Source organism: Vicia villosa, linkage group LG4 (assembly GCF_029867415.1).
Source record: "Vicia villosa cultivar HV-30 ecotype Madison, WI linkage group LG4, Vvil1.0, whole genome shotgun sequence".
In the NCBI taxonomy this organism is placed as follows: domain Eukaryota; kingdom Viridiplantae; phylum Streptophyta; class Magnoliopsida; order Fabales; family Fabaceae; genus Vicia; species Vicia villosa.
Genome location: NC_081183.1, coordinates 151798810 through 151817193, shown reverse-complemented (window position 1 = coordinate 151817193; position 18384 = coordinate 151798810). Strand labels below are relative to the sequence as shown.

The 18384-nt window shown below is 32.2% G+C and overlaps 1 protein-coding gene across 1 annotated transcript; it reads left to right on the top strand.

Annotated features, from left to right (window-relative positions):
- Positions 1-11416: 11416 nt before the first annotated feature.
- On the top strand, positions 11417-15507 carry LOC131595534 (serine/threonine-protein kinase PBL27-like). The gene is made up of 5 exons (XM_058867899.1): positions 11417-11841; positions 12517-12716; positions 13226-13415; positions 14087-14478; positions 14580-15507. The coding sequence occupies exons 1-5, from the start codon at positions 11709-11711 to the stop codon at positions 15168-15170; spliced, it is 1506 nt and encodes a 501-aa protein (XP_058723882.1). The 5' UTR covers positions 11417-11708; the 3' UTR covers positions 15171-15507.
- The last annotated feature ends 2877 nt before the right edge of the window (positions 15508-18384 follow it).

Genomic DNA, 18384 nt, shown 5'->3' with positions numbered 1-18384 from the left:
TAGGATGCTATTGCTCCCTCCGTCTCGTAATAAGTGTCCCATTTGCATTTTTTCCTTGTCTCAAATTAATTGTCCATTTACAATTCCAATGCATCAATCATTATTATTTTTCCACTATTATACCCCTATTTAGTAACTTTCACGTTATTCAACTACTATTAATAGGGGTATTCTAGTAAATGACATTAACTTTTTTACTAAAACCAACACATCCAATCATTTTCTTAAAAACCGCTCATTGCTCAAATAGGACATTTATTATGAGACGGAGGGAGTATTAGTAAAGCAATTGTAAAAGTGTTTTCGGAGATTAACCATTATTATTGGCATATTGAGAAAAAAGTTTTTGATTACTTGAATTGTGTATATCACGAACATGATGAATTTAAAAATTAATTTTACAAATGCATCCACCAATCTACCATTGTCGAAGAATTTGATTTTGAATGAAAAAAGTGATAGATAAATATGGATTACAAGATAATATGTGGCTAAACTAAATAAACTCCTTTCGAGAAAAATAGACTTCTGCTTATGTACTGCACACGTCGTAATTTTTGTGCAGGAATGTCTAATTTGTATTTAAATACTGTATTTTCTTTTTAAAATATTTTAATTACATTCTAATTTTTACTTTTAAAAACAAAAACAACGGTAGCCTAAATAATTGATTTGCTCAATGGAAGCTTCCCTAAGTTCTTAAAGTTTAGGAAATTTGAAGTAATATTATTTGTCTCTATACAAAACCTTCATACTCTTGAAAGTTGGAACCCCGTACATAGCAATATATATGATTTATCACTTTCACACATGTTGGTAAAATGATAGTTCTTATTAAGTTCATGCTTTTGGTATGTAGTATGAGCTAGTTAATTGATATGCATTGGAAGCTTTATTTATATTTGAACAAGCAAAATTTATTAAACTAGTACCTAGATATGCTCCTACTAAACCAAAAAAACAAAAATTACAGCATTTCATATAGTAGATACTACAAACAAATCATTAGTAAAGATTACATAATAAAGTGCATCATCCAATTGAGTCATAAAAAAACACATCAATATTCTACAAGAGTCTTCATGCTTACTAGACTGAAAAACCAAAAGAAAAAAGGTTCGAATTTTCCATAATAATCTTATTAGAAAGAAAGAAGAAGATGAAAGATTGATAAATACGGAAATATATTTTTGGATTAATTCAGAAATATATTTTCAATTTTCTTTAACAAAATGAAGTGTTGCTCACTTACACATGAATTTTGTGTATTCGAAATACATTCGGAAATATATTTCTAAATTTTTAATATAGTTTTAGAATTTTTATTAGGGTGGAGAAACAATTCTTAATAAGATAGAAAAAGCAATTCCCATCTAGAATTTCTCATCATCTAAGTTAAAACCCAGATCTTGTATACGTTTTATAAGCCCAACTAAGTTAGTTTTCATTGAAAATGGGCTCCTCTGTTGGAAGTTAGTTTTTATTGTTTTTTTTTTTTGAAAAATTCAATTGTCTTCTATATGATTTATTCCACCCAAAAAGCAGTTAGACACAGTTGAAAAATGATTAAATGTTAAAAAGTTATTTTTATAAAAACTTAATAATTTTTTTTATATTTTTAATATTAACACCGGCAGCATATTTTTTTGAATAGGAAAACATGTCTGGAACAACTGAATTTTTTTTTATCATATTATTTTAAAATTTTAAATTTAAATTTTTTGATGAATTCAAAATTCAAGTTAAGCTGTATATAATTAAATAAATAAAAATGTTTAAAAGCTATTAAAAGTTATTATAAGGAGAAATTTGTCTTTTCAAAATATTTTTGATTTCATAGTTTCAATTTGTTAAACAAACTAAAATATAGTAATAAAATAACAAAACTTTCATGTTAGATGTTTTTTCCCAGATTAATTTTGTATAATGTATTTAGATTACCATCAAAAAGCTTTTATTAATATTGCTTGGAAGTTTCATAGTTGATTTAAGTTATGGTTTTTCCAAAATATATTTGAGAAATTTTATTTGTAAAAAATTGCTAAGATTTCTTTTATTTTGTGAAGAATTCTCTTTAGACCATATTAATAAATATGAAAATTATGATTTTTAATTTAAGAGTACTTAATGATTAAGGAACTACAATTTATAGAAATTTTATAATTTATTGATGGTTAAATGATTTTTGCCCCCCTGCCATATAAGCGTGTTTTGATTTACCCCCTTAAAAAAAAATTGACGCAGACCTCAAAATATATTACCATCATTAAACCCTGTTCCATTTTTTGGAAAAAAAATGCCTACGTAGACAATAAAAAAATGTTGGCTGTCTATGCATATGCTGCACACGTGGCATTTATTTTAATTTTTTTATAATTCCACGTGGAATTTCAAATTTTTTTGAAATTTTTTTATATTTAATATTTTTTTATTTTATATATTTTTTTTAATATAACAATACTTAAATTAAATGACATATAAATAGATGATGTGTAAAATAAAATAGAATTTGATTATATATATATATATTAAAGCAAAAGGAAAAATCAAAATTGTATTGATTCATTATAGAGTAGATGGACATGCGGAATACCTCACAAAGCATAAATATAAAGTTTGAACTCAAAACAAAAGCATTTTTAACCATAAAACACACATTGCATTGATTCATTAAACAATAGAAATATTACAAAGGAGATACTACAACGAAATTTCAAACAGAAAATTAAACAAACTAAGAGGTCTAAGAAATTACAACGGTTAAAATAATTTCATCTGCTCTGTGCATTATTTCAATGGAATCCCTGACGTCTTTCACTTCAATCCACCAACGTTCCTTTTCTCCGGAAGGAAGCAAAGTCCTTGTTCTTTGCCTCTGGATCCTTCTTATTTCAATATATATACCATCAAATTCTATTTTACACATCATTTATTTATATGTCATTTAATTTAAGTATTGTTATATTAATATATATATATATATATATATATATATATATATATATATATATATATATATATATAATAAAAAGAAATATTAAATATAAAAAATTCAAAAAAACATTTTTAAAAAATTTTCAAAAAAAAAATTTGAAAATCCACGTGAAATTATAAAAAAAATTAAAAATTAAAATAAATGTCACGTGTGCAGCATATGCACAGTCAGCATTTTCTTATTGTCCACGTATGCATTTTTTTCCCAAAAAAATGGAACAGGGTCTTTAATGATGGTAATATATTTTGTGAGGTCTACGCCAAAAAAAAAAATTTAAGGGGGTAAATCAAAACACGCCTATATGGCAGAGGGGCAAAAGTCATTTAACCCTTTATTGATTATTAATAAATTAATCATATTTATTGTCAAATTTATGTATATCATTTTTATTTTAAAACAGGAGAATCATTAAATTAAAATTTTTTTTAGTAAAGTCAAGGATATTAAAAAAATTGAAGTATGTTATCAAAAATAAATAAAAATATTGAAGTACACAAAAATAAAAGGGAGACTAGGACAAAACTAACTCAAGAAATAAAAATATTTAAAGAAATATAAATTTAGTTATTATTTACAAAATTACTTCTGATTTTTATAAGAGTTAATCGTCTTGAAAAAAATAGATGTGGGGCCTAAAGAAGCAAAAACGTATGTATAATTACTACCTTCTCTATAAATGTGAGTTAGAAGAAAATAAATGGAAAAGGTGAAGGATATATTAGCCTCCCATCCATGCCTAATTTGACAAGGAGTCTCCTTACAATTGAAATAAACATTAACAATAAGAATGGAATCACATTCAATCCAAAGCTCAGTCCAATTATGCTTTATAGAAATCTCAATAGACATTATAGAGTTTTGTTGAAAAAGAGCTATTTCACTTCAATGGATTAGAGAACGCAAGATTGAAATCCCTATTGTTTCTAAAAACTCCTCCAAAAGCAGCAGAGTATTTCATATTGCTCTTGGAAACTAGCTTAGAGTTGCATCCAGCAAACTTAATTTGAGCCATAGTAAAAGTGCAAGAAGACGAAGAGAAAAAAGGACATGAATTCGCATGCCTAGCCTTATTCTTAGATGACCAAACTATATTAATGACAAGAATAAATGTATACTTAATCAGCAGAGGACACAAGGGAGATCTTCCCTTTTCACAAAAGGACCACAAATCTTCTAGAGAGTTAAACAACGTATTCTCATCCATGATGTAGCTTAGTCGAGACCGGAACTTTACAGCCACTTTGCATTGAAAGACCGGAATCAAACATATTTTTCTGACTCATCTAGATTCTATTAAATTGTTTAACGCTTTCCAAATGTGTTGGTGACGGATTTTTTATTTACTAAAAGTATAATACGTGACAGTCTCTTGTGATGTAGGGATGTTGGAGGTTTTTAAGATTGTTGTGGTGTTAAAGAAAGCTCACGCGGGGAAGGGGAAGCTTTGTATACTGGTGTTTACTGGTCAAATTGAATCTCCCTTTAAACCTCAAGATTGAGGTATTTATAAGAATCTCTTGGGCTTGGATCTTAGACTCCAAGAAAGTAATACTCACTCTCATAAACGTGCAAAGCGGACATATATCTCCCTTATTATTCTAGAGAATGTAGCTTCCCCTTTTTGATTTCCTCTCCCATATAGTTTTGGTTTGGGAAAGGTCAGTGTAAACAGGTGAGTATTCCAATAAAAAGGAGACCATTACAAAAACGGGCGAATGTTCCAATGAACGGGAGACTAGGAATTTAGCCAGGAAATATAATGCACCGCATGTCAAAGAACCTCCTACGCCACCACTCGTGAGCCTTTTACAAATATATCATTACACAGTCCATCAAACATGATGGCTTGGAAATAGTGAAGTTATTTAGCCTAATCGCCTCTTCTTATTTGGACGATTCCCTCGAGCATACTTGAGGCGAGTCCCTCTGGCATATTTAGGGTGAATCCCTCAAACATGGCCTGGGAAGTGTCCCTCAGGCATGGCATAGGGTGAGTACCTCGGGCGTGGCATGGGGTAGACTTCTAAGTCTCAATTACATAAATCCTTAAAATTCAGTTAAAGAAATCTCCAAATCTTACTTTATGTGGAACGAGCACGCAACATAAAATGGGGTGAATGATGATTAGTCTTGGTATACCAAATGGCCTTAATCTCCACATGTGTCAGTAACATGAATAATCTTTTGTGACTGTTGTGGAACCCAGGGAGAGACCTTTGATCACCCCTATGGGTAGCCTTTAAATCTCTACAAAAAGGGTTCATCCATAATCCTTCTATTTTTTCGCTCATTATCGTCTTCGAAATTCTTGAAAGTTTCCTCATAATTCCTCAAGAGCATCAGTTCCCTCCAGTATTCTCAAGCTCAAGTTCTCAGTTCTCCATTTTCAGGAACAAATTTGTTACCATTCTTTCACCTTTTTCCCATTTATGGCGACAATTAGGGAATTAAACGAGAGTGGCAGCCTCATAAAGCCTTCGACTCACAATGAGCGTATATTAATGTGGAATTACTGTTATAGAAAGGCCAAACATCCTGATGGCACGGTTGACTAGAAATTGATAGAGCTAGGCATGTTCGGAAGTTGCAAGAGTTCCACTAGCTCCAATAGTGATGGTAGAAGTGGTAGTGATAATGAATTTTTTCCATTATGTTCTCTCATGAAACAAGAATCTAATTACTGCCTTTGATCTATAGCATAAGGACGCCGAGGGTTTCGAGACCTATTAAATCAATGAGGAAAGGGTAACCTCCTTTTTACAACATGTTAACTTTCCCCCTTTAGGTGATGAGGAAGAAGTTGTCCTAGAGGAGTGATATACGATAAAAAGAGGCAATATGGATTCTTAGGACGATTATATCATCCCTTATTTCTACCTACACCTTCTTGTTGTTTGTGACCTAGGGGTTATAGTTCCCTTTTTCCCTGTTTGAGGCGAAGATTATAAAAGTGATTAATGTTGCCTTATCCTAGATCTCTCCCAATGGATGGAGCTTGGTTCAGACCTTTAGGTTAGTATGTCGGTGACTGGAGGTCCATCCTACCGTGGGAATGTTCTTCTCCTTCTATGGTACCAAGACGAGCATTAGAGGCAACTGGGTGACCTTGGGCGCATTTCCTTAAAGAGTTATGTTCAAACCTTATTCTAATAAATACAAAAAATGGAAAGAAAAGTTTGTAAGAGTTAGAGTGAGAGATGGCACCTTATGATCACGACTAGGACGGATGGATCCGGTCACTTTCCTCTAGCCTACACAGACAATCTAGTGGCGATCACTGAGTATGACTTTAACTACCTCACATCTAATGAGATTGAGGTATTTAAGCTTTTGGATGAATTCAAGGTGATGAGTTCCCATACCATGATCACCTTGAATCAAAGGGATGATAATGACACACACACACACACACACACACACACACACACACACACACACACACATATATATATATATATATATATATATATATAAGTTTTATATTGTAAGTGTTATATTGTAATGGCCCTTGTTTGAGATTTTTCACTGGTAAGTTTTCTTATATTTGTCCTTCTTCTTTTTTGTAGAGAAAAATTCCAAAATCCCTTTGGATGAAAGGAATGATCGTTTGGCCAAGAGAAAGGTTGAGCGCCCAGGAACAAATAGCCCTTAGAGTTGCCTAGATTTCTTGATCACGAAGGAACTGAGAGGAAAGCTAAGGGTAATGGGCCCTGTGAGTTTCGCGCCCCTAAGACCCAAAAACATGATGTGGACTCCTCTCATACTCCAAAAGATAAGGCAATCCTAATCCCTGAAGTAAATAGGGTTGACGTCCATTCTTTGCAAGAAAGGAACAATCCATCTCTTTAATTCTCTATGTGGAATGATCCCACATTTGACACCATAAAATTCGTTGGCGCCCCACCTTCCTTTTGAAGTTGCATATACCTAGGGGAGATTATTGCATATCCCTAGAACATTCAAGGGGAGCACCACCAATACATTTATTTTGTTTCTTTTCTTATCGCTTTCATCTATTGTCGTATATTGGGTCTCCCTCATGATTGCACATATTTGCATCAATGTTAAAATCAATCTGTTACTCATTTTAGCATGCATAAAATAATGGTTATGTTTGAACTTGATCAAGATGCTTTTAGTCAATTGCATGAGTCGGTGGAATAAAAATAATATGTGTTTATTCAAGTTAGGTGCAAAGAAAAATCTCAAAGCATTTTGAAACCATGAAAATTGATATTTTAGGTGTTAAATTCGAATCAATCAAATTAAACACACATTATGATTCGGATCAAATCCAACTGGGGTGAACCAAAGGTTTTTAAATAATTTGATTCGAATCAAGTTTTGTACATGATTCGAATCAAGTAATTTACTGGTCACCTCTGCTCAATTTGATTCAAATTAAATTTTTCACTAGATTCGGTTCGCACATTTTTTCTGCATTTTCTCAAGGGTTTGTTGTTGTTGATTCTAATCATATTTTATACATTATTCGAATTACAGCGTCTTTACTTCGAATCATGCTTTGCACTTGATTTAAATCAAGCGAGAAATGGGTCAAATTTTTAATTTCTTTTTATACCATTCACTTGCTCATTTGACTCAAACCATGTATTGTTCTTGATTCGAATCTAACCAACTTTTACCACACATTTTTGTGAGTAATTTGAAGCACATATAAAACCTTTCTCAACACTTTTCATGAAACAAATTTCATAATCGTTTTGTGATTTTTTGCCAATTCAACTCTCTCTCACTTTGAAAAAGTTCAAAACCCTTACATTCGAATTTCTTTCATCTCCAACCCCAGTTTTGTTTTTCAGATCTGGATAATGAGAGATTTTTGATTGATTGGAGGAGACACTGTCTTGAAACTAATCGTTCATAGATATAAGGTAAATAATTTCAGATTCTTGCAAGATTGAGAAGTTTTCATTGGTCCTGACAAATTCCAGTGTGAAAAGAATGAGGTTCTTCTCTCTAGATTGCCATAGTAGTGACTGTGGAAGGCTACGGATAAGGAGGAGTTCTTATCGAATCTTCGGGCAATTCACTGCTGAAGGATATATATATATATATATATATATATATATATATATATATATATATATATATATATATATATATATATATATATATATATATATATATATATATATATATATATATATGTTTTCCCTATCCTAAATGTCTTTATCAATATAATTATAAGTCACATATGGAGGCGTTAAGTCGGGACTCTTTGGATTTAAAATATAGTATGTTGTGAGTTGTGTCTTAAAGCTATTCCAACGCTTGCCATCATATGATATCCATTTTTTGCCAACTTATCATCATTTGGAAGAATAAAAATATTGTATATTTACATAATAAAACTGGTATTAGTAATATTAAACAAACCATATACTTGCAAAACAAATCGTGAAAGTTAAAAAAAAAAAAAACACCTCAAGATCTTTCCATATACTTGCTTTTAAGCCACCAACAACTTAGATCCAATCATCTAACAAAATTCTCACTTTACTTCTACCAAGTAATGCCACATAACTCTTAAAAGTCATAGTATTTTCACCATAACACTTACCACTTTGTAAACAAAAACTGGTCGACAACTTAACATCGGTGTTGTGGGATTTTGTCAACCTGGCCATCATTGTAGCACTTTTAGAATTTCTTTTACTTTTAGTCTTAGTAGAAATGATTGTAGAAGAGGTGGAAATTGTAGGAAATGTGGTTGTTGTAGGAGGGATGGGGGTTGTAGGAGAGGTGGTGATTAAATTATCCATCTTTATTTAAACAACAATGACGATAATAAATATTTTACTAAATAAAATAACATCATGGCACATATGAGATGTACTTAAGACAAGGTACATATGGTATATATTACTTAACTCATTCTCAACTACACTTTATTAGAATAGCATCATAAACATCTTATTTAAAACAACATCAACAAAATCAACACTAAGAAATAAAAACCTATATTACTTAACTTATGGTACATATGTGCAAAACCTATTTTGCCAACATCAACCCATAAAAGGAAAAATTTGTTTTCATTTTTATCAACATAATCATAATAACAAAATCTATAAGCCATGAGCAATTCACACAACAAAAATTAACATTTTTAAGTTACGTACGTGGATAAAGTGAGTGAGTTATGTATCGAGTATGTGATAAAAAAGATAAAAATAGTGGGGATAGCTTTGTTGATGTTCGGTTTTCTTTCCTTCGTTTCAAGTTACACTTGAGCTTCAATGGCGTTATGGTGTTCGAAGCGATGAAACATATGTGTGTTGGAATAGTTAATGTTCAAACACTTACGTGTATTGGAAGGGATGAAGTTTCAAAAAACAATTATGAAATATGAATTTAGATGATAAGGCGTTTAGATGGAGAAGATGAAGATGAAAATTTCCTAGGATATATTTTCGTAAAAAAATAGTTCAGTTTTGTAAGAGAATGAAGATGAATGAGTGTTGACAAGTAAATGAATACTTAGAGTCTAGTTCTAGGAAATATATGCAAAAGATATTTCCACTCAGAATAAATACATTTAAAATATAAAAAAAGGTGCACTTTTAAATATATAACTTATATTTACTCTATGTTGAATAGACCAATCGAAGGAATAGATACATTTAAAATTTTAAAAAAAATGCGTCAATTAAAAAATAATAGATAAAGTTAAATTTAAAAAAAAAAAAAAAAGAAGAGAAAAACCCTTGTGGAAGTAAAATAGATACATTATAAAAAATAAAAGTAAAACTGCAAGAGCTGAGATTCAAAATGAGGTCCCTAACCTCATTTTCTCTCGTTTGGATTTCTAAATCGAGGAAGTTAGTGATATATTTTTTAATTGAAAACATAAATTTAAATTAAGACGCCTAATAGAAGTAATTGTACCTCAATTGGTTAGATAACTGAGGTAAGTTTTTGTTAGGAAATGTAGTATTTGTAGTAGTGAAAATAGGTAAACTCTCATATTCCAACTCAACAAAGAACGCACAACCCTCTTGTTTGACCAAAATACGGTCATTGATAACATCTGACATTTAAGGTCTATCTCTACACGCGTAAAATGTTGTCAAGTTCTTTTTCTTGTAAGTTCATCAATTGATAAAGAAGTGTCAATAACGTAAGTAATTGCAAATAAAGTATTAGGTTATCAATACTCTAAGGACAGACCATACATCCTCAGCCACACTTGAGCATGTGTAATCTTTATACTTTTAGTTCTAAAATATGGCGTCCATGCAAACAAACGCATGAGCAAGGGCTTAACATTCCATGTCCCTACACTACAAATCTTGTTAAGATCCTTCATTTATTTGAATGAAAATCAAAATAGCCATGTCCCAAAGAAGTTAAACCCTAATTAGTGATTGGACTCCATAATCTTATGTGTTTGCCACGTAATTGTTATGCCTTCATTGACACATTACCTTTACTATCAATCTCTTATGTAAATTATTACTGCAACATTTGAGTATTGCTTTGTATGCCTCTCCAAGTATCTTAATTGTTTGATCGAGAGACAATTAACTTTAAGGCAAGACTTGACAAAATTAGAAACTGATATGTCACATGTATTTTGAAGAGCTTGTCCAAAAGACTTCTTTGTGTTTGGAGTTAGGGTTGAGACATATGAGTCAGAAGAAGAAGAGCCGACCATGGAATGTCTCAATGCTGGTGGCCAACACCAGAGAAGCTCATGCCAATTAGGTTTTCTTCTAAACTCTAGTAGAACATCCCTAAAAAAATTGGTGTCATGCAAACACGATATCTCCTTCCTCAAACTTTGTTTTGACGATCTGAACTGTAAAAGTGTAACACCTAGCCTTACGAACCTTGTGTGTCAAAAATCAGCTCGATCAAACTGTTAACGATTCCGTATAGTTTTAGGTAATTATATCTATTTTATTTATATTTATATATTTTAATAATAATTTAAAAAAAAATAGTATAATAATTATTAAAATCTTTTACTAATATTTTTATAAAAAAACACATAAAAATGTGGGCACTAAGCTTGGTAATCTGATCCAATTTTTCATTTTTGATTAATTGACTAAAAAGTCCAACTAGTTTCAAATTTAATTTTTACTACTCAAACTCAACAAACAAAAAAAAAAAGTTAAAACTTCATGGCAATCCCATCCTTGTACAAATGGATTCTCATAAATATAGGGATTGTGTAACACAATTTTCTTTTTAAAAATATTACATGCCATTTGTAACACCATGTTTTCGTATTAAAATTAACTTTTAGATTATCTTATCTTATTTTGATTCTAAAAAAATATATAATAATAAAATTATCCTATTTTGAAATTCTTACCACGTTTTTAATTTAATTTAATTTTTTTTGCCTTTTTCGTTATTCTTCTATATTATTTATTTATTTTATTTTTCTTCCTTTACCTTCTTTGTCTTTCAGTTTTCTTCAATTGGTTGATCTGCTTCTCCACCACCCTACTCTCGATCTTCCCCCTTTAATGTCCGATGAAGATCAACTTCAACCTCAACTACTCATAATCTAGAGAGAGAGAATTCTAGAGTGAGAAAAAAAGTTTTGTTCTTGGTGCTGAATTTTGGGTTTTTGATTTTGACTATGTTTTGAAGGTGAAAGTGATTAGGGTTTGTTTATGAGAGTTGATTCTTGTTGGGTTTTGTGAAAAGTGGCTGTTTTTGTTAGATTTGTGATATGGGTGGGTGTTTTCCTTGTTTTGGATCATCCAACAAGGAGGACACTAAAGGTGTGAAGGAAGTTGCGAAGAAAGAGGGGTTTAAAGAAGGTTCTGTTGCTCAATCTCATCACCCCACTAGGGTTAGCTCAGGTTAGAGACTGAATTTTGAGAAAAAATTGTTTTTTTTTTTGTTATGCCCTCTTTGTTTGATTGTTGGGTTGGCTTCAATTTTTTTCAATTTTGGGTTTTTAGTGGTTTTTGTGACCTAATTTTTGTGGTTAGGTTGTTTGTTGGTTTGATCTGGTTCATTTGAAGTTGGGGTTTTGATGATTTGATGGTAGTGAATATTGATGATAGGTTTTGCTTTTACCTAATTGTATAATTGAATTTCATTTTTATTAGGAAGTTCTAGTAACATTGTTGATGATCTGTTCCTTAGTAAAATCTGCACATGATATCAGCAGTATATCACATTGTTTATGAATGGTCATTTTCGGCAAAGTGTTCTTCAATGTAGTAGATAGCCCTTATGGAATAATTAGGTTCATTAGCATTGTAATTGATTGTGGGATGTGATATATGATTTAAGGATGAAAACATTATTGAGTGATTTAGCACTGAGGTAGTTGCTGGTGTAGTTTACGGTTAATCGCCATATGGTCTTAAGGCTGTTTTTAATGTGTTATTATGCCTTGTTTGACTGAGCATAATGACTAGGAGCGTGAATACCATGACATGCTTCCTTATGTTATTCTATAATCTAATTCATCTAAGATGATTTTTTTTATTGCTTTGACTCCTACTTATCTTTAATTACTGGTGTAGATAAATCGAAGTCGCGAAGTGTATCAGATTCTAAGAAGGAAACGCCAGCTCCCAAGGATGGACCAACGGCACATATTGCTGCACAGACATTTACATTTCGAGAGCTTGCAGCTGCTACAAAGAATTTTAAGCCAGAGTGTTTATTAGGTGAAGGAGGTTTTGGACGTGTTTACAAAGGTCGCCTTGAGAGCACGGGACAGGTAAGTTGTGATTGTTGCTACAAAAACTTCGGACTTATCATATAACGAACCTCCGCTTAATGCTGTTGCTATGAAAACAATTTTTCATTTTTCTCTTAATATTTAACATTTTGGGCTTGTAAAGTTTATTGCTCAATCACCAGTCTTCCATTTGATTATTGATTTATTACTGCTTCCTCTGTTTCTATATGTAAGACCATATTGACTGTTGCACCAAAATTAGGAAAAATAGTTTAGACATTAAATTTGTCAATAATGATCATTCATTTTCCAAAAGTATCCTTCATTTATTAAGAGGTGAATTGGTTGATCTTTTAATTCTCTTCATTTAATTTGGGATGTTTAATGTTTTGTGAAAAAATAATTCATGCATCTTGTAAATTTGAAAAGAGTAATATAAAGTTGGACAATAAAAGTTTGCAAAAGGGTCTTACATATAGGGATGGAGGTAGTATAAATAACTCTATCTCTCCTTTTTATCTTTTGTGGATGAATAATTTTCTTTGCAGGTAGTTGCTGTAAAACAGCTTGACCGAAATGGACTTCAAGGAAATCGAGAGTTTTTGGTGGAAGTTCTCATGCTCAGCCTCTTACATCACCCAAACCTTGTGAACTTAATTGGTTATTGCGCCGATGGTGATCAGCGGCTTCTCGTTTATGAGTTTATGCCATTGGGATCTTTGGAGGATCATTTACATGGTCAGATTACTTTCCTTTTTAACTGAAACTTTTGCTTTGACACTTCGTGATTAAATGTGTTTTCTTATTACGAGGCTATAAAATTTTAGAACTCATTTCGTATAACTCTACAAGAAAATCATGTATGAGACTATGAGTAGACTAGGAAGTTGACCAATGGTGACTCGGTGACTGCTCTTTGACTCAATGTTGACTTGTCGGATTTCTGTTTTTTGGTTTGTTTATTTAGGCGTTGAGATAATAAAAGTAATTTAACAAAGAATACTAATTTTCATTATTTTCCATAAACCTAGATTATTCTTGTATGCAGCTAACTACTAGTACATTGGAGTAGCCATTCCCATTTGGTGATTATGGAAAATATCATTTTTAATGAAATAGGAAAGCCATATGGATTCTTTAATGCTTTTCTCATTGCCAAGCAAAAATGTTGGATGAATGATACTCTCTTTAGAACCAGATTGTTTATGTGGAATTGATATAGTGGTGGTGTTTGTGTAGTCATTAAAAGCAAAGTCTTAAACTGCGACGTAGAATTGTAGGATTAATTGATGTTTCTAATTAAATTTGGTTTCGGCGATGGTAGTAGTGAATTCCTAATAGCATGATACTATGACATGATATCCAGCTTTATCACCATTCTGTGACTCTGAATCTCTTTCTCTTTCCAGATCTTCCTCCTGACAAAGAACCTCTAGACTGGAACACAAGGATGAAAATAGCAGCTGGTGCAGCAAAGGGATTGGAATATCTGCATGACAAAGCAAACCCCCCTGTGATATACAGAGACTTAAAATCATCCAACATCCTCCTAGACGATGATTTTCATCCTAAGTTATCAGATTTTGGGCTGGCAAAACTCGGTCCAGTTGGTGACAAGACTCATGTATCTACACGAGTAATGGGAACATATGGCTATTGTGCCCCAGAATATGCTATGACAGGTCAACTAACTCTCAAATCTGACGTCTATAGTTTCGGAGTTGTCTTCCTTGAACTCATTACTGGGCGCAAGGCTATTGATAATACTCGTGGGCACGGTGAGCATAATCTCGTGGCATGGGTAAGTACATCTTAACCTGATCATTCTAGTGTACATGTTAACCTTATGTTGATATTTTTACCAATATTTCCTTCGTATTCTTTGGGTATGGAACTATGCAGGCACGACCTCTATTTAAAGACCGCAGGAAGTTTCCCAAAATGGCTGATCCACTACTTCAAGGTCGATATCCAATGCGGGGACTGTACCAGGCACTAGCAGTTGCAGCAATGTGTTTACAGGAACAAGCTGCCACAAGACCTCTTATAGGAGATGTTGTGACTGCTCTCACATATCTCGCCTCGCAGACTTTCGATCCGAATGCAGCCACTCAGTCAAACAGGCTCGGTTCCTCAACTCCTAGGATGAGGACAGACAGTATGGATAGTCCCGACCGCAGACAGCTTGGTTCTCCTTCTACCCACAGAAACTCACCTGACTTCAGGAAGAGAGACAGCAGGGATCCAAGCGAATTAAGCAGGGTTGACACCGGTGGCAGCGGGTCAGGGAGAAAATGGGGAGGAATGGATGATCTGGAAAGGCATGATTCTCAGAGAGATAGCCCTGTAAATACCGGAAGAGCTAGAGAGACTCCAAGGAACCGTGACCTGGACAGAGAACGCGCAGTGGCGGAAGCAAGAGTATGGGGAGAGAATTGGAGAGAGAAGAAAAGAGCAAATGCAATGGGAAGCTTTGATGGTACAAATGAATGAACAAACATCACATCACATTACATCACCAAATTAGGTTGCTTTTGAGTCAGAGGAGAATCTGTGTTGGTTTTCTCCTACATCATTTTATAGTAGTTAGTTCACAGTTGAAAAAAAAAACAAAAAAAAGAGGTTGGGGGAGACATGTAAGTTAGTGTGGATTTGGGGTATTAAAAATGCAATCATGTTGCATCCTTGTCTATTTACTAAAGATTTGTAGGTTCATGTTGCATAGAGTATCATCATCATAGGCGTCTAATTTTTGGCTTAGTGGATTTGGTTGTGGGTTTCATTGCTGTCACATGTTATTATCTCGTACAGTTATATCTATTATATTTTATGTCCGAGTCTCTTATGTTTTCGGCTTATATACAAAAAAAAAAAAATAGTTTATTGTATCTATTTATTTTATTATTATTATTATTATTATTATTATTATTATCTATTCTCATGAAATGGCAATTGTGTGTACACCGGAGATTTACAACGGCCATGTTGTGACTTTGTTGGAGTTGAGTAAGTTGGTTTGTATGACTTTGTTGGAGTTGAGTAAGTTGGTTTGTATGACTTTGTTGGAGTTGAGTAAGTTGGTCTGTGTTTCTACTGAATGAAGTGAAAGTTTCTCAGAATGGGCATGCCTTTATTAAACAAATGAATGAATCCGAAGCATATTATCCTTTGACAACTTACGGACAGCCTAATTGAAAAAAATGCAAGGCAATGTTTTGGAGTTTGGAGGGGAGGGGAGGGTGAGAATTTAATGGTGGCAACATTTTACAGAAGTGTATCTCCGTAATTCGGAGATATATTTTTGGACAAAATTTTAGCAAAATAGAGATGACTCATTTGTAACGTCTTTGTTGGTGTGATTTTAGATGTGTTCGGAAATGCATCTTCATATATATATATATATATATATATATATATATATATATATATATATATATATATATATATATATATATATATATATATATATATATATATATATATATATATATATATATATATATATATATATATGGGGACGACTCAAGTGAGAACACTTGGTTATTATGAGAAATGAGAATAATGAATCACGACAATTAAATTTTGATTTTGTTGATTTTAATGGACTGGATTGGTTTCTCTTTCTATATTGATTTAAAACAAATATTAAGAATCATAGAAAGAGAAACCAATTCAGTCAGTCCATTAAAATCAACAAAATCAAAATTTAATGGTCGTGATTCATTGTTCTCATTTCTCATAATAACCAAGTGTTCTCACTTGAGTCGTCCCATATATATATATATATATATATATATATATATATATATATATATATATATATATATATATATATATATATATATATATAAAAGGGGTACTTTTTAGGGTGGAAAAAGTAATCCCCACATTAAAATGTTAAAAGTTGCATTAGAGTTAGGGTTTTTAATGGACTTTTAAGATAAGACGCAAAGGAAGGCGAAATACCTTCTTTTAGTCATATGAATCAAATAATTTTGAGATCAAATATAGTTTTTGTTAAAATAGAGAATGAGACATTTGAATGAAAACGTGTGTTTGAATAGCACTATAAAAGTTGTATTAAATAGTGAAATATACAACTCATTGTATTAACTACATAAATGCTACAGTATATTATTTCTATTATATATCCGCTACGAAATATTCTATGGAAATACTAACATTTCCCTCAAGTTTGAGCATATAGGTCAAACGTGTTCACAAGCTTGCCAAATATATAATTAGTTTTAGGACCTCGTAGTGATTTTGTAAAAACATATGTCAATTGATCATAAGAGTTAACAAATCTTGTGACAATGTTGCTTGACTCGATATTCTCTCTGACGAAAAATGACAGCCTATCTCAACGTGTTTGGTTCTCTCGTGAAAAACTGGATTCAAATAAATATATAATGCAGCTTAGTTATCACAAATAAATGTCATTGGTATTGCTTTTTCAAATTAAAGTTCTCATAGTAGCTGCTTCAACCAAACGAGCTCACATGTTACCAGTGTCATAGCCTATATTTTTATTTAGCGCTTGATCTTGCAACTACATTTTGTTTCTTATTTTTCTAGGATGACGTGTTTCCTCCAACATGTAAACAATACCTAGAGGTGGATCGTCTATCAATAGGTGAACATGTCCAATCACAATCAAAATATCCAATTATCTGAGTATGTCCTATATCATCATAAATGAGGCCATTTTCTAGAGCACCTTTGATGTATCTTAAAATCCTAATAACAACGTTCATGTGTTCTTAGCAAAGAGGATTTAAGAATTGGCTTACCACACTAAATGCAAAAGAAATATTCAAACGAGTGACTGTGAGATAATTTAATTTTTCAATCAATCTCCTATACCTCCATGAGTCAGATAGAGGCTCTCTTTGATTGGGTTGGAATTTAACAATTAGATCCATAAGAATATGAATTGGTTTAGGGTTCAACAAATTTGTTTCTTCCAAAATATTCATAGCATATTTACATTGAGAAATTACCAAACCATCTTTAGTTTAGGCTACCTCAATACCCAAAAATACCAGAGTTTACCAAGGTTTTTTGTCTAAAATTTATTCGAAAAATGTTGTTTCAACTATATTATTCCATGTTGATCACTACCAATTATGACAATATCATCTACATACACAATAAGATAAATACATCCTTATATTGGGTGAGGATAAAAAACAGAATGGTTGGCTTCACTACGAACCATACCAAATTGTTGTACTACAGTGTTGAATCTACAAATCCAATCTCTCGGATATTTCTTAAGACCATAAAGAGATGTATGTAGCCGAAAAATCATATTTGATGACTCCTCTTGAGAAACAAACTCGGGTGGTTGCTCCATATATACTTCCTCTTCAAAATGATTGTGTAAAAATATATTTTTGATGTCATGTTGATGAAGAGGATAGTGTTGAATGGCTTCAAGGGCTATAAGAAGTCTGTCTGATGCCATCCTAGCTACAGGTGAGAAAGTATCAGTATAATGCAACCCAAAAATTTGAGTATATCCTTTGGCTACCAAGGAGGCTTTAAATCGATCAATCTTGTCAGTTGGACCAACCTTCATAGTATAAATCCAATGATAACTTACATAAGACTTCCCAGGGGGGTAGAGGAACTAGTTCCTAAGTACCGCTGCTTTGGAAAGCACACATCTCGTCAATCATAGATTACCTCCACTTTGGGCGAG